Below are 15,124 nucleotides of genomic sequence, written 5' to 3'. Positions count from 1 at the left end.
CATTTCATTTGTGTTTTTTCTCCTCTTCAGACCGAGGACTACCTGAAGAGGAAGATCCGGAGTCGCCCGGAGCGCTCTGAGCTGGTCAGGATGCACATTCTGGAGGGTGAGCTTAAGAGAAAAATGAGAAAATGTGTAAAACGTAACTTAAGCTTTTTGTAATTCTTCTCATTTCTCTGCAAGAATCATTTCTCAATTCTTAAAAGGATTTAATAGATGCAGTCTTAATTGGGTTAATAATGTCGATTGTTTTTGCTTTTATCGGCCCCAACCATCTGTATGTTTTATTATTTTGGTTTTAAACTCAGTTTGAAATCAAATACAGGAAGTGGCGCAGACCCCTAACTCAATATCTGCAATCTTCAGTAACCCAACTTCCTTTTAACAGTGTTTCTTTAACAATTCTTCTGCAAGACTTTTAAAAGAAACTCCTTGTCATTTCCCTTTCTGAAAGAAGCACAAGCTCACTCATCTGAGTGGATCTCGCTGGTTCTCTAGAACAAAACCAATCAGCTGGTGATTTTTCTTTCTTTTCTGCGTCCCCCACAGAGACGTCGGCAGAGCCGTCTCTGCAGGCCAAGCAGCTGAAGCTGAAGCGGGCGCGGCTGGCCGACGACCTCAATGACAAGATCTCTCACCGGCCCGGTCCCATCGAGCTGGTCCACAAGAACATCCTGTCTGTCAGCTGCCCTCTGCAGTCCTCGCTGCTGGGTAACCGCTGACGCACACTGAAAGCTCTCGGCTGCATTAATAGGAATTAAATGCTGTAAAATGAACGTTTTTGTTGCTGCGTACCTCGGATGCGTTGCTATATTAAGAAAAAAAAAAAAAGAAATGAGTATAACCCAAAAACCGAGTCGGCGAGTCAGGCTTTTTAAAGATTGGTGATCGGCTAGAAAACTGCAATCGGTGCACCAAGAGTTACAACTCCAAGCTTTGGTGGATCTCATTAGCGTTGGATGTAGTTGACCACAGGTCTGCAACCGTAACAATCCAAAGAACCATTTCGATCCTCGGACCAGATAAACAAAACTTGTTCAGTACCGTAAAAGTTACATGAAGTTTTGATGCAATAATTTAATGTAAAACTAGAAAAGTTACTAAAACACCTTTTGTGTTAGTAGTTATTTGACATACGGCCTTCCAAAAAACCAGACTATGCAAAATAAATTCAAAGCTACTTTGTTACTTTTCCTTAAGTTTCCTTTAGATGTCCACTGATTGGTAAATAAAATAATCCTCACCTAGTTCCCGGGATGCACCTAAATTCAATCTTGGTATTTGTGGCTAGGCATGAGGAGTGTGGTTGAAAGACTCTCTACATCTAATCGCACTGAGCTTCAGCTTTTTTACAAAGTAGACCATGCTGAAAATCCTAAATATCATTTTCCTTTTGTTGTTCTGGCACATAAAATTAGGGATGTGCCGATACACGTTTTAAAATTTCCAATAGCAATGTCTGAGCATGGTCAAACATGTAAAAACAACTCAGGAATTGCTTCTCTTCACGTCAGAGAAGCAATGAGAACATCCAGGGTTTTCCTCCCAGCTGGATGTAGAAACACGGGAGGATTCATCCTCCTGCTGGGAGCTGCAGCGTTAAAAACAAAGCGCTCCCCTCTGGCTGAAGCATTACCACAGCCACGTTGCGATAGAGGAGCCACAGAACACAACATGTTGTCCAACTTCTCTAATGTCACTTCATTGCGACATTTTTTAGATTTTGTTTGAGGAAGATGAAGGTCTAGTTGTTGTTATGGCGACCTGAAGAATCCGTCTCTTGTTCTGTTGCAGATTCCCCAAAGGGAGCCGGAGGGGAGAGCTCGTCTCTAGACGAAGACAGCAGCGATGCTCTGTCACCTGACCAGCTAGCCAATCACAACTCTCCGCTGAGCGCCGTCACGCAGCTGTCCCCATCCCACGTGTTGGCCCAGAACGGGGACATGTCCCCCACGCAGGTATTACAGCTCATCCTCCCAACCGATTGAAGCAAATCACAGGAGAGATTCCGCGCTGTTAACCACAACCACGTCTTCAGTTTCTCACACAGCCCCCTCCTCCGCCTCCTCCACCTCTGGTCAGTTTGTCAGACTCCTCCCCACTGCCAAAGATAACAAATGGGTTGGCACTGAGCTCTCGCCTGTCTTCTGGACACCTCAAGGTACGCAGCATTTAAAGGGACAGTGTGACAATAGGTAGAGTTTTTTACATCATCATGTTATAATGTTATTCCCTCATCAAAAACATTCTTGGAGTTTTGCCTTGATTTTTTTTCATTCATGTTTGATAAATTCTTTCACCTCCATGGGAACTGTGCAAAATGTCTGGGTGGACCTAGCCCCGCCTTCTAGACATAGCTCCTCCCCACAGCTACATTTTCCAAGCTTTTATCTCACAGAGCAGCACTCACCTGAGACTCGCCCACTCTGCTCCTTCAGACTAGCCAGCAGCGATTAGCCAGCTCCTGGTGGAACTGTTCCTCTGCTGAGCTCACTATAGGAGCTACTTCTCAGAGCAACACTGGTAAAAATGTAGTTAGAGGGTTAATAGAGGAGCCATGTTGTGATGACTTCCTGAAGGCGGAGTTTCAGAAAAAGCAATAGTTTTTAAAGAGACAGAGGCCCAATTTCAAGCTGATAAAGTATGAAGTCGAATTTATAAATATATAGCATTTTTATAACTGATGGTAACAGTTATTGATTGTGCTGTGAAATGGGACGATTCGCTCGGAAAAACCAGAATACAACTCCTTTCAGCATTTGGTGTCAAACTTGCCTCAGGTTTGATCATTTCTGAAGGGATCTCTGTTATTACAGCTGGTGTTACTGCTTCACCTTTCCTCTCCTCAGTTTTTTAATTTGTTGACTTCCCTGCATCCCCAAATCCCATTTTTGCCCGCAGTCTCAGGCTAAGATGAGTTCAGATCGCCCTCCACAGAGATCGAAGAAACCAAAGGACAACAAACCTAAGGTCAGCAAGGATTTTCTTATACTTCATTGTAATACGGTGACTCTGTGTTTGGAAATTAAGAAAGTGACCAGTTGTCTGGTTATTTGTTTTCCCGTTTTTTGTATGCTCTATATTCAGTTTTAAAAGATTTTCTTTTACCTAATTCCAGTTTCTGGTTCATTAAAATTATTCCTGAAAACTGTGAGAAATTTTGAAAGGGGAAGGACTTCTGATTTTTTTCGGTGTCTGTTCCTTAAATGTATAAAAAGGCTTTTCTCGGTATCTTTGACATTAATCATTCTTGTTCAGAGAACTCTGCATCCGAAGAGGAACAAGTATCTTTTATTTTTTTTTGTTGGTTTTTTTTGTTCAACCTCAGTGAACTCAACCCTGACACAGTCGGACATGTTTGATTCCACTGGAATTACCAGATCTGTGTTTGTGACATCATAGTCACTAACTGCATTCGCTTACTTGGGGTTTTATGTGATAAACCAACATGAAGAAATGCAAAGGTGTATCACAGGAATAATAGAATGCGTGGTTGTATTTTCTTGTAGAAATAAAGTGTTTTGCAAACCTTGGACTCCAGTAGAAATGCAGCAATCAACCGACATCGGCCAATGTTCCCATAACTGATCAGGAAGTTGAATACTGAAAATTTCTTGCACTTTAAATACATACTAACCAAGTACATGTGTAGTCTAATTTAATCTTCAGTTTCTATTCAGATCTTAATAACTACAAAATTCCAAGAACCTGGAAAGCATTTTTTTAAGTAGGAACGCACCAATATGAACATCTGGACTGATATCTGATATTAATTCGGCTGTTCTAGCTGATAACTGCTATTTACCAATATATTTTATATATATATCATATAACTTTTACTACACTTTTGACATCTTGTAAAAGCGACCCTCTTGACACACAAACACAGTAAGGTGGAAATAGACATCATTTGTTGATATCAGCACAGACCAATACCAATACCGGTTCTGTCTGACAATTCAGAATTGATCAAAAGATCAGGCCACAAAGAAAACTAGAAATTGATATCGGCCACAAAAAAACTTAATCGGTGCATCTCTGTTACGACTGCAACTCGCAATAATTTTTGCTTTTGATTAATCTATTAATTTTTCTGACTATTAATTGATTAGATGAATAAAACCGTTGCACATTCTGAAGATTTTTCGTTAGTCTTTATACAGTATTCAAAATGCATTAAAAGGTGCAAACAAATTAATCATTAAATTCCTTTTTTTAATAAGAAAAACAGTATAAATATGACCTAAAATAAAATAACAGATTTCATTTAGTGAACACTTGATGATTTGTAGCAAAGTATGAATCAATACAGTTTATTGTTCTGTTGGTTATTTTTTATACTAACCAGTTAATAATTGGATAGCAAAAAGTGCTTAATGGAAGATTTTTAAATAGTTTTTTGCATAATTTGAATCAGGTGAAGCTAGAGCTCTACCACTGAGGAGTTGAGGGTAGAACTTGTAGCCAAAGGTGTTTTTGTTTTACAATTTTGTCTTAATTACTACTCCTAATATGTTGTACTTTCAGTATTTTGCCTTTTTTTGAGTCTGCATACTCCATTTAACAATTGTCGATTACTAAATTAATTGACAATTATTTGAATAATTTGTCCTCAAGATTAATCTGATTAATCGGTGCTTCAGACGGTTCTGGTGTATTTATTTATTCTCTTTTTTTTTGGTGTTAAATATAAAGGATTGGTAGCCATCCAACTTTTGTGTGGATCAATTACATAAAATTCCAATAAAACACCTTCAAGTTTGTTGATCTACAAACTTGAATGTGTCACGTGGAATAGTTTGGTAAGGAAAACCTCCGAGCTTAGATGGCGAAAGTTGCTCATGTCCCGACCTCCGCCCCACAGGTGAAGAAGCTGAAGTACCACCAGTACATCCCTCCGGACCAGAAGGCCGACAAGGAGCGCCCGCCTCAGATGGACTCGTCCTACGCCAAGCTGCTCCAGCAGCAGCAGCTCTTCCTGCAGCTGCAGATTCTCAGTCAGCAGCAGCAGCACTACAACTACCACACCATCCTGCCCGCCCCTCCTAAGTGAGCGTCCGCCGTAGCTTTGTGTGTGACTGATGGGTGTCCTCCCCTCGGCTGTGGTTAGCTCATTTTAGAGCGAGTTCACAAAGTGTGTCATTAAAAGCAGAAGTACGAGCTAAAAACGATCCTTCGATGTTGCGTGTCGGTAAACATTTGCCTGTGGTGCGGACGCAGACGGGGGAAGCTGAAGTTTCTGATCGTAGAGTCGGACTGCGCCGTTTGCAGCCGCTTTATCTGGGTTTTATTTGCATGGATGGGCACCTCTGTGAGGAGAGCTGTTTGAAACTCTGTGCCGTTTTCTTTCACCGCACAGGCCACAAGCTGATCAGCCTCCCTCCTCCAGCTCAGGCCCCTCTCCCTCCCGCACGGCTCTCACCACCACGACCACGGCCCCCTCAGCTCAGACCACAGCCGCCCGTCAGAGCCAGGCTGCAGCGGCGGGAGCCAAACCCACCACGCTTCCAGCCAACCTGGATGAATTCAAAGTAAATTCAGCACCTTTACTCTGTGGTGAAGCTTATTTATCTCCACAAACTAAGCTTTATTGAATTATAGACCTGGATTGGACAGCAGCTAGTGGCCACTAGAGCTAGTGATGCGCACCTGAAGGCACCATTACTATTCATAGAGTCATGTCCACAAAACCAGACTGTTCCAATGCTGGTTGAGCAGGAGTCTGTCACAAAAATGCTTCTTTCTCTTCTTTGTTCTCTAAAATATGGCTTCAATTAAAGCTGAGAAAATTGCCAGTGTTTTAAAATGTTAAATACATTTTCTCCCTAGATATAAATCTATAAGCAGTTTGGTTTCTGTCGGTTTTGTCAAGACGCAAGAGAGAACTAAACAAATCTCTCATTTATATTGGACGTTAATTTTATGTAATTGCTGAAGTAGGAGTCATAATTTGTTAAATTTGAAAAATGTACTCCCAGACTTTATGAAATATTTAATTTGATGACTGTCGTGAATATCGCAACGTTCTATGAACAAATTATGCAGTTTGCGTAGTTTGTCATTTATTGAGCTATTAGAAATTGCAGCAGTTCAAAACTACTGTATTCTTATTTTTGTCTCGCTCTGTCGGCTTTACTTCACACACAGACCAGTTGCCGTGGAAACCAAGTGACAACAGCTCCCACTAACCAAAAGTGCAATACACCTCAAAACAGGCAGACATTTCCCACACAAACAAAGCACATTAAACACCAGAACCTTCTGTTTGTTACAGTTTTTTGTTTATTTTGTAGTTATTAATAAGCGGCCATCTGAACACAGCAGTGGTTGATTATTGATCATTTAAACACCCGCCATACTGACGATCTGCCAGAGTTGGAGTATTATGGGTCGTCTTATTTTAGTGTTGACTGAAGCACCAAACTGCTCAGCACATGCACATGTTCATGTTGTCAAAGTCGAACTAGCATGGCTGACCTAATTTTTTTTTTTAGTTAAAACTTTGTGAAATGTGATATCCTTGAATTCTTTATCTATTAGTCAGTCATAGACAATATCACAACATTGCATCCCTTTTTCTGACTCTTTGTGTTAATCTACCGTTTTTCTGACCACCAACGTTTCTGACTCGGTGCATAGATTGTATGCGCATGTATGTTGCAGGATAAGTTGTATGACATCCAATCCACTGATGTAAATCAATGGTAATCTTGTCAACTTTTAAATGAGATTTCTACAAGTTTGATCCCAGATGATTCTCTTCCTATGTTCAGTATTCAGCCGACTGCGGTGAGATATTCCTCATTGCTCCTCCCCTTCCAGGTCACCGAGTTGAAACAAGAACTGAAATTGCGCGGCCTGACCGTCTCCGGAACCAAGAATGATCTCATCGAGAGGCTCCGCAATTACCAAGAGCAAAACAGCAACACCACGGCGGCTTTGAAGAACGCCGCGCCGCAGTCGGTCCAGCAGGCCTCTGGCGCCACCACCAACACCACCACATCGGCTTCAAACACAACCCCCACCTTCGACCACCAGCCGGCGGACGGCGCCTGCTTTAAGCTGGCTTTGTCCTCGCTGGCCCAGGCCGTCCCGGGGCGGGTCATGCGATTCGGCAGCACCAGCTCCAGCCCTCCGGTGTCGCCCACATCCTCGGAACGCTCGTTGGCCGGCTTGAGTCCCGATGAGACGAGCTGCAACGGGGACATGTTTGGGGAAATGGTGAGGCTGTCGGCATAAGACTTAGACCACATTGACGCAGTCAAATGTGACCTCCACAGAGGTCTGAAAATCAGCAACTGTCTTAGCAATTATATTTAATGATTTTTCAGACAGAAAATATTTATATTGGCCAAAATCTGGATCGCCAGATCAGGATTTTTAAAGATAGGTTTTAGCCAGAAGATTGCGATCGGTTGCACTTTGTTATTAAACGACTTCCAGAGGCAATGGGTTGACATGGATTTAATCTAAGGGTATCAGAGTTTGTTTGTCCTTTACTGACACGTTTTTCTTTCTTCCATCCTTTAGGTGACCTCTCCCCTCACCCAGCTCACCCTCCACCCCTCTCCTCAGCACCCATCAAACATGGCGTCACTCCCACAGCCTTACTCTGTCGTCAAGGAGGAGATCCAGAGCTCCTGCAGCATGTCCAAGTCATCGTCCAAAGAGCCCCCGGCTGCGAGAGCCATGGAAACATTGTCTCTGGACAAGGACCAGATGCTGCAGGAGAAGGACAAGCAGATCGAGGAGCTAACCAGGATGCTGCGGCAGAAGCAGAGGCTGGTGGAGACCCTGAGGTCCCAGCTGGAGCAGGGCAAGATGGCCGCCGGAGCGACGGTGGTGAAGAAGGAGGGAAGCGAGAAGAGCAGAACGCCCGGAGAGGCGAAGCTCCAAACGCTAATAAAAGCTTCATCCACTCAGCCGGCGCTCCCCAACGGCGCCGCTCTGACCGTGAAGGAGGAGGCGGAGCCTGAGAAAGGGATGGAGGGGGTGACAGAGGAGGCGCAGGCCAAGAGGCTGGCCCAGCCAATGCAGTGCTCCCAGGAGACACTGCTGAGGCTGCAGCAGATCCACCGGCTGCAGCTGCAGCAGGCCGAGCTGCAGCAGCAGCAGGCCAAGCTGCAGAAAGACTCAGAGGGGAAGGCCAACCCGCACAAGCAGCAGCAGCACAAGAAGAAAGAGGCCCAGCTGCTGCTCCATCAGCAGCGGCAGCTGCAGCAGCTCATCATCCAGCAGACCCAGCAGAAGCAGCTCCAGGCCCAGCAGAAGCTGGCCCAGCAGAACCAGGTCAAGCAAACGCAAGGGGACGTTCCAGCTCAGCAGAAGAACCCGGTCCACAAGACCCAGGTGCAGCTGAAGCAGGTTCAAGTACAGATCCAGAACCAGAAAGCGGCCGTGAGGAAGCAGCAGCGGCTGCAGCAGAGGCTGCAGCACAAACAGCAGTCGGCCGCAGTGAGCGCCCAGCAGGTGAGACAGGTGTGGTTTGAATGAGGGGGACTTTTATTTAGAAGACCTTCATTGTGATATTATTGTGACTATTTCATGCTTTTAGGACTGGATGACATGGCAATAGGAAACGCCTATTCATGGACAATATTTATCAATTACTTTTTTTTTTTAATACCTGAAATATTCCCAAACTGGCGGAGTGACTTTTCCTGTTTCATGCAGTTTTCACTCCATCTCATTGTTTTGTATTTTTAAGCAGTTATGAGGCACAATGGTAGAACCAGAAACTGCTGCTGTTGCTAGGTAACCATAGTGCGTGTGTGAGTTAGTTAATTCTTATCTGGCTGTGATAAGTTGAGCTGGCAAAGCCTTTCTTCTGCCTACGTCTCCCAGAATGCTGTGCGGTTCTGGAAGTTCAGTGAAATTCTCAGACATATCATCTACTGATATTGATCACACGTCTATGACAATACAGTATTGTTATCAATTTATTTTCCGGCCCTAATTGTTTTTTTTAGGTAACTTTATGGCTGTCACCATGAACACTTGAAAAACTTTCCCATTTAAAATATGCTTCTTAGGAGCGGCGGTTACTTAAATGTGATTTTATATCACTAAGCTGCACAGAGTAACAGTCTTCAATCATATGATGTCATATTTTTGATATTACTTGTATCTATTCCTGCTGTTATGAAACTGAAGAAAATGTTTATAACATTTTTGTTACAACTTTCAGTTTTGTTTTAGATTTATACTGTTAATTGAAATTTATAGGATCAACAGTAAATCAAAATCCTTATCATGACGAGGTTTTTCTGCAGTAAGGATGCGATAAATTCCGTCACTAGATTGGAGTCAATAAATATCATGTAAATTAGTTTGTTTGGGTTTTTTCCGTCTTTCTCTTTTCAAGGTGACTCCAGTCATCATCAACCAACAGAACGGCACTCCGCTCCAAACCCAAGCCATCGCATTGGACCTCAAGGCCAACGGCATGCCCACGCTGGTCACCGACAGCAACGGGAACCACTACCTGATCGCTCTGACCGGTCACTCCAGAGACAGACAGAACGGCGTGTCCTCATTGGGCAAGATCAACGGACGCATCACCCTGCAGGTAAAGGGGCGCCACAGAGCGAGCTGCAGCATCTTCTTCATGAAACGACAAAGCTCTCATCTGTCTGTCACTTCACAGAGACTACAGTCCAGTCCAAGTAAACTCCCCAGCACCGACAGCCAGTCAAAACAGCAGCCAGTAGCTGAGCCTGTGAGCCAACCAGACAAAAAGGTCAAATGAATACCTCTGCTTATAGGACATGTGATTTCTATTGTTTTAGTGTCTGACAAGAGATGTAAAAAAATTAAATAAGGGTCCATCTGCTGTTTATACAGTGCTACAATCTGTCCACTAGGTGTCAGTGCTGGTGCAATTAAGGTTCCGTTATGCTGCAAGAAATTGGAATATCATCAAAAAATTTTGTTACTAATTGTAACAATTGAAACTGATATATGATACAGATTAAATCCACACAAACTGTATGTTTGCCCTCTGTATGATTGGAGTTTTATTCTTATATGTTTATATGTATTAGGGCTGAACCCTCATCTAATTTAGTTAATTGATTAATCATTAACTACAGCATACAGACTATTAAAAAAGTCCAGTTGCTGATTGAACGTCATACCCAGCAGTAATTAAGCATAAACTTTAACAAAAAAATAGTATCTTGCATTTAAGATGGAAGAAAAAGAATTGTACTTATGTTCTTCCCAAAACTCCTGAAGTGTCGTAGTTTTAGTTACTCATGGTACAAATTCAGTTAAAAAAAAACAAACAAAAAAACCTGTTAAGCACCTTTTACCATCTATTTATTTCTAAAATAATACAAAAAATAATAAAATAAGAGTTGCATTGAAAAACATGTACATCATGTTTTTCACGTGTAGCTTCCTTTGCTGCAAATAATCAAGCGTACATTAAAGGAATGCTATACGATTGCAAATTTGGGCAGTAAAATGTCTATTTTCTTACTTAAAAAAGGAATCGAGTCATTTATTTGTATTTCTATTATGGGATAAAATGATCTTTAGTGATTAGATGAAAAAGAATCTGCAGAATTTGCCTTTTGTTTTTTATCTGACTAATCGGTTAATTGTCAGAATAATTAATGGAGTGATTACTGACGCAATTGGATCGCAGGAGTAAATTATTTTCCTTAAATACAGCGCAGCCATGGAAACGAGGCCCCTCTCCTCAGTGTCATGTTAACTCTCTGCCTCCCCCCTCAGGGACAGAAGGCAGCCTTGCACTTAGACACCAACGGGTCGCCCCAGCCGAGCCTGTCCCACACGGCCCCGCCCAGCCTGCAGCCGTTCTTCGAAGACATACCCGACACTGAAAGCCAAAGTAACCTGATGTCCTCCCTGAAGGTAACGCCCCCCCTCCCTCCATTTTTTGTCCCCGCCCTCTCTCTGACCCCCTCAGCATGCAGGCTCTGTCTCTCAGTGGCTCTCTTCACTCTTTGTAACGTTTTTTTTGTTTTTTCCCTTGTTTCCTCTCGTCTCTTCGTCGCTCCGCCCCCAGCGGAAAGAGGAGGTGTGTGCGCCTTACGACCGGCACACACTGTTCACCCCTCCCTCCCCCAAACAAAACGCCTCCCTCCCTCCTCGGCGCTCTAAAGTATGTCCCTCAGCATGTCTTTTCTTTCCATCCGTGTTGCACTTATCAATGTTTGTTGATTTCCGTCTGCATTTTCCACTTCCTTGGTGTGTTGTGTGAGTTGCCATCTGCCTCTGGACGCACAAATAAAGCTCATCTGTTGCTTGTTTTCATTTTTTCCTCTTCGGTTGACAGATTAACTTCTGCTTTCTTTATTGTCTTGTTTCCTCAGTCGCTCTGGTTATTGTTTTAAATTTGAAATATCTGCAAGAAGAAGAAAAAATGTCTACCACTGGACAAGTGTTGGGAGTCATGAGAAAAGCTCAACTGTGTCTGTTATTGAATTTTATTCTTGTCCTCAGTTTGCATGAAGCTTTTTTAGCCACTCGGGATCCAGAAATCAGAACAAAAAACACATATTTTCTCTTTTTGAAATGATTAAAGATTCTGCAAAATGATGCAGAATAACACAAAACATTACACACAAATACTTAAAAATCGTATTTTTTCATAATTACTCAGTTTGAATATGTTTGATAGAAATATGAGTATTTTTATTTCATTTTATTTTTAGGTGGAATCCATTGCAGTGAAGGCTGAAAATCATCAGTTATGTCCTGCAGACACTCAAAGCTGTTGATTTGTTTAATAATATTTGTCCTTGGCTGATGAACTGGGCACCAGTTCAGACAGGGGAGCTCTTCAGCTAAAATTCTTAATCTGGTTCCCATGACCATGTGTGCACCAGCAGAGTCATGCATCATGCATGTGGTGTGGTGATTAATAATTGGGTTTAAAAAAAATAGGTCCAGTCTGGTTAGGGCTCTAACTGGAACCCTTACAGTTTCAGTGCCTTGCAAACATATTCATACTCCTTAAACCTTTCCATATTACGTTTTTATGTGAGATTTCATAACAAAGTAGCTAAAAACTTTTCAAAATAAAAATCTGATAAGTGTGGTGTGTATTTGTATTCAATACCACAGAGTAAATACCTTGTAGAAGGACTGCATGACTGTTGCACACTGGAATAATCCAAGCTGTGCATTATGCTTTACATGACACTCGTAGGCTCATATCTGGCGGATTGTATTACTATTTTGGGATTTTTACGAATATCAACAATACTCACGTATTTGCTAATGGGGCTGAACACAATGTGTGCCACATCGTTCACATCTGTATTTGTAAGGAGGCTTGAAAACCATTTTGTTTCCTTTGTGTTTTTCTCTCACAGAGAATCTCAGAAAGTGACAAAAGGTTTAGACTTTCGAAGAACATGAACACTTTTGCAAGGCACTGTTGTTGTTCAACTAATTCCAAACTCTTCTTCCCATAAAGGTCCAAACCTTTAGTTTCCGATTTTTGTTTTTGTGTCGCTGTTTAACGGCTTTGCGTTTGTTTGTTTGTTTGTTTGTTTGCAGGAGATCGGTGTGAACAACCAGCAGATGGACGATCTGTTTGACATCCTGCTCAAGAGTGGAGGTAAGGGTCTGGGATTTTTGTTGTTTTGCTTTTTTTAACATGTCCCGTCCGGCAATGTGGCACTGAGCATTGTTGTCCAGGTGTCAAGTTGTTAATGAGTCCTGTATTAACACCTAACACCTTTATATTAACACCTTAATAAATGATGCTGTGCTATGCTGTTTTGTCTACAACAATAAAATTACTTCTGGGGTACTAAAAACTTTTCTCTGAGCGCCACAGAGAAAAGTTGAATGTGCATTTATTTTAAGAAAAAACTGTTTTAAGAAATGGGAAATTAGCCCCATAGAGAAACAGCTGAAGCAGAGAAGAAAATACGGTTCAAATTGCAGCGCAGACGACGTGGTAAAAGTACAGAAGAAGCCAGTGCATTAAGAAAATGAACCGGGTCAAAAGAATGCAAATTAAAGCAGGCTTTCAAAAACACAATAATTTTGAAAGCCCTAGTTCATGAACACGGAGGCTGAAACGAGGAGAAAGCTGGGGAAAAGGTACAACTAGAAAGACGGAGATGAGAGTAGAGAAATGGAAGAAGCAAACAGAGAACACACCACCAGAAGAATTCTGCTTCTCCACCTGCAGAAAGAGAGAAAACTCTCTGTTGAACCTGAGCGGACGCTCATGATTATTACCTTTCTCTCTGTCTTCCTTCAGAAATCCCAGGCTTCAAGGCCAACCCGGACCCCTCCCTCGCACCCCTCCACTCCGACCCGCCATCCCCCTCTATCCCCGCATCCCCCCTGCACCTGTCCCCACCCCCCCTCACAGAGCCCCTCTCCTCTCAGCTGCGTGCGGGGGAGGCCGGCGGCGGGCGCCTGGAGGACTTCCTGGAGAGCACCACTGGGGCGCCGCTGCTGGGCATGGAGCCCGACGGTGGTGGCCTGACGCTGATCGACGACCTGCACAGCCAGATGCTGAGCACGCCCAGTATCCTGGACCACCCCCCATCCCCCATGGACACGTCCGACTTGAGCTTCTCCCACCATTCGGCGGGGCTGGACTTTGGCGACCCCACCCTCGACAGCATGGACTGGCTGGACATCTCCATGGGCAACGGGGGCGGCGTGGAGAACGGGGGAACCAGGGGCGGCGAAGCGGCGTGCGACAGAGACGGGGGGACGAGCCTGACGCCGCTGGCGCCCCACACGCCACCCAGCGTCTTCTCGGCCGACTTCCTGGACAGCACGGACCTGCAGCTGCACTGGGAGTCGTGTCTGTAGCCTCCTGTCCAGGCGGGGGCGCCACGCCGCCGCCCACACTGTGTACAGGCTCCGTCTTTATGTCACACACACGTCTCTATACGCGGTCTCCGCCACTGGCACATGCAAAAGCACGCACACACAAACACGCAACCGCACACGGTTTGTCGCTGGCTGTAACTGAATGTGAGCTGAGATGAAATATGCAACTAACATAGAAGTTGAATTCATAGAAAGGAAACGAGGAGGGAACATTTTTCTGAATTTAAACTCTGTGGGAATTTTGAGCAGCTGACTGGTTAGAGCCAGGCTAAAAAAAATTTAAAAAAAAATTACTTCTTGTGTCCGGACCTTGATTGTAAACCCGGTTCAAATGAATCCGTCGGAAGCACGACAGATCAAGAACGAAGAGAGGAACGTTTAGGCCGCCTCTTAAGGTGGCAGAGTGTGTCAGTGCCTCCTTAAACTTTGCACTTATGTTGAATCTGATTGGTTTAACGGGACAGACGGGTCAGCAGCTGAATCTGAGCACCGGTCTGGTGTGTTTCTGGTCAGCTGATGGGACGTAAAGCAAAAGGCAGCTGTGGCTGGCCTCGTCTCCCCAACATGGCAACCTGATCCCCGCCCACACTAGTCAAAGAAACAATCATCACTGGTTGTCTGTTGCTGTTGAATTGAACCATATCAGTGGCAACCATTTGAACTGAAGCCTCAGTGGAGGCTGTGTATTATTGGTAACATTATGGTAGACCACTATGTATTGCTGTATATGGGGTGTATATCAATTGTTCATAAGACTATTTTTCTTTGCTGGCTGCTTTAGAGTCGAGTGAGCCGGCTTTGGGGGAACTTAGTGAGGGGGCTTCTAAAACACTCGGTCCTTGTCATTTTATAAAGAAAAAAATCTTTGAAAAAAATAAATAAACAGAAAATAAAAACACAAATATGTTTGCTTGTGCTCTTTTCCATGACATAATTATTCAGTAAATCGTCCTTATAAGGGTTTCTAAAAAGAAAAAAAAATTAACTTTATTTAACTTCAGCCGCAAGAGGGCGCCAAAACTAAGAACTTACTGAATACAACTACCTGAAATTGATTTTGTTGTTGTTTTTGTTTATGAAATAAAGGAGGGAAAATGTATTTTAAACTAATGATATTAAACTAATTTACTTGGCTGTTTTGTAAACTTTCTTGTGTGATACTAAGACAGATTAAACCAGCCTGACAGAAACCAGCACTGAGAAAAGTCCTGTCAGGGAAGTTGTGTTTACCTTTATAAACTATTCACACAGAATTGCGTTTCAATTGGAATTTTACATGATAATTGTG

At 43.3% G+C, this 15,124-nt stretch overlaps 1 protein-coding gene across 7 annotated transcripts in view; it reads left to right on the top strand.

The window, feature by feature from the left end:
* mrtfab (myocardin related transcription factor Ab) overlaps positions 1–14,738 on the top strand; it is a 49,458-nt gene extending 34,720 nt beyond the window's left edge. For 5 of the 7 annotated variants that reach the window (XM_044102730.1, XM_044102729.1, XM_044102732.1 and 2 more), the window contains 15 exons: positions 31–106; positions 550–711; positions 1,795–1,958; positions 2,039–2,161; positions 2,902–2,970; positions 4,865–5,049; positions 5,360–5,531; positions 6,823–7,221; positions 7,531–8,469; positions 9,365–9,568; positions 9,647–9,739; positions 10,741–10,881; positions 11,036–11,131; positions 12,535–12,595; positions 13,250–14,738. In XM_044102730.1, the coding sequence (XP_043958665.1) occupies positions 31–106; positions 550–711; positions 1,795–1,958; positions 2,039–2,161; positions 2,902–2,970; positions 4,865–5,049; positions 5,360–5,531; positions 6,823–7,221; positions 7,531–8,469; positions 9,365–9,568; positions 9,647–9,739; positions 10,741–10,881; positions 11,036–11,131; positions 12,535–12,595; positions 13,250–13,815 (3,450 nt within the window). In that variant the 3' untranslated portion in view covers positions 13,816–14,738. The remainder of the gene's footprint in view (positions 1–30; positions 107–549; positions 712–1,794; positions 1,959–2,038; positions 2,162–2,901; positions 2,971–4,864; positions 5,050–5,359; positions 5,532–6,822; positions 7,222–7,530; positions 8,470–9,364; positions 9,569–9,646; positions 9,740–10,740; positions 10,882–11,035; positions 11,132–12,534; positions 12,596–13,249) is intronic. The other 2 variants (XM_044102735.1, XM_044102733.1) reach the window with 1 other exon arrangement.
* Positions 14,739–15,124: the final 386 nt, after the last annotated feature.

Source organism: Gambusia affinis, linkage group LG20 (assembly GCF_019740435.1).
Source record: "Gambusia affinis linkage group LG20, SWU_Gaff_1.0, whole genome shotgun sequence".
In the NCBI taxonomy this organism is placed as follows: domain Eukaryota; kingdom Metazoa; phylum Chordata; class Actinopteri; order Cyprinodontiformes; family Poeciliidae; genus Gambusia; species Gambusia affinis.
Note: the sequence above shows the minus strand (reverse complement) of the source record. Positions and strands in the feature narration are given on the sequence as shown.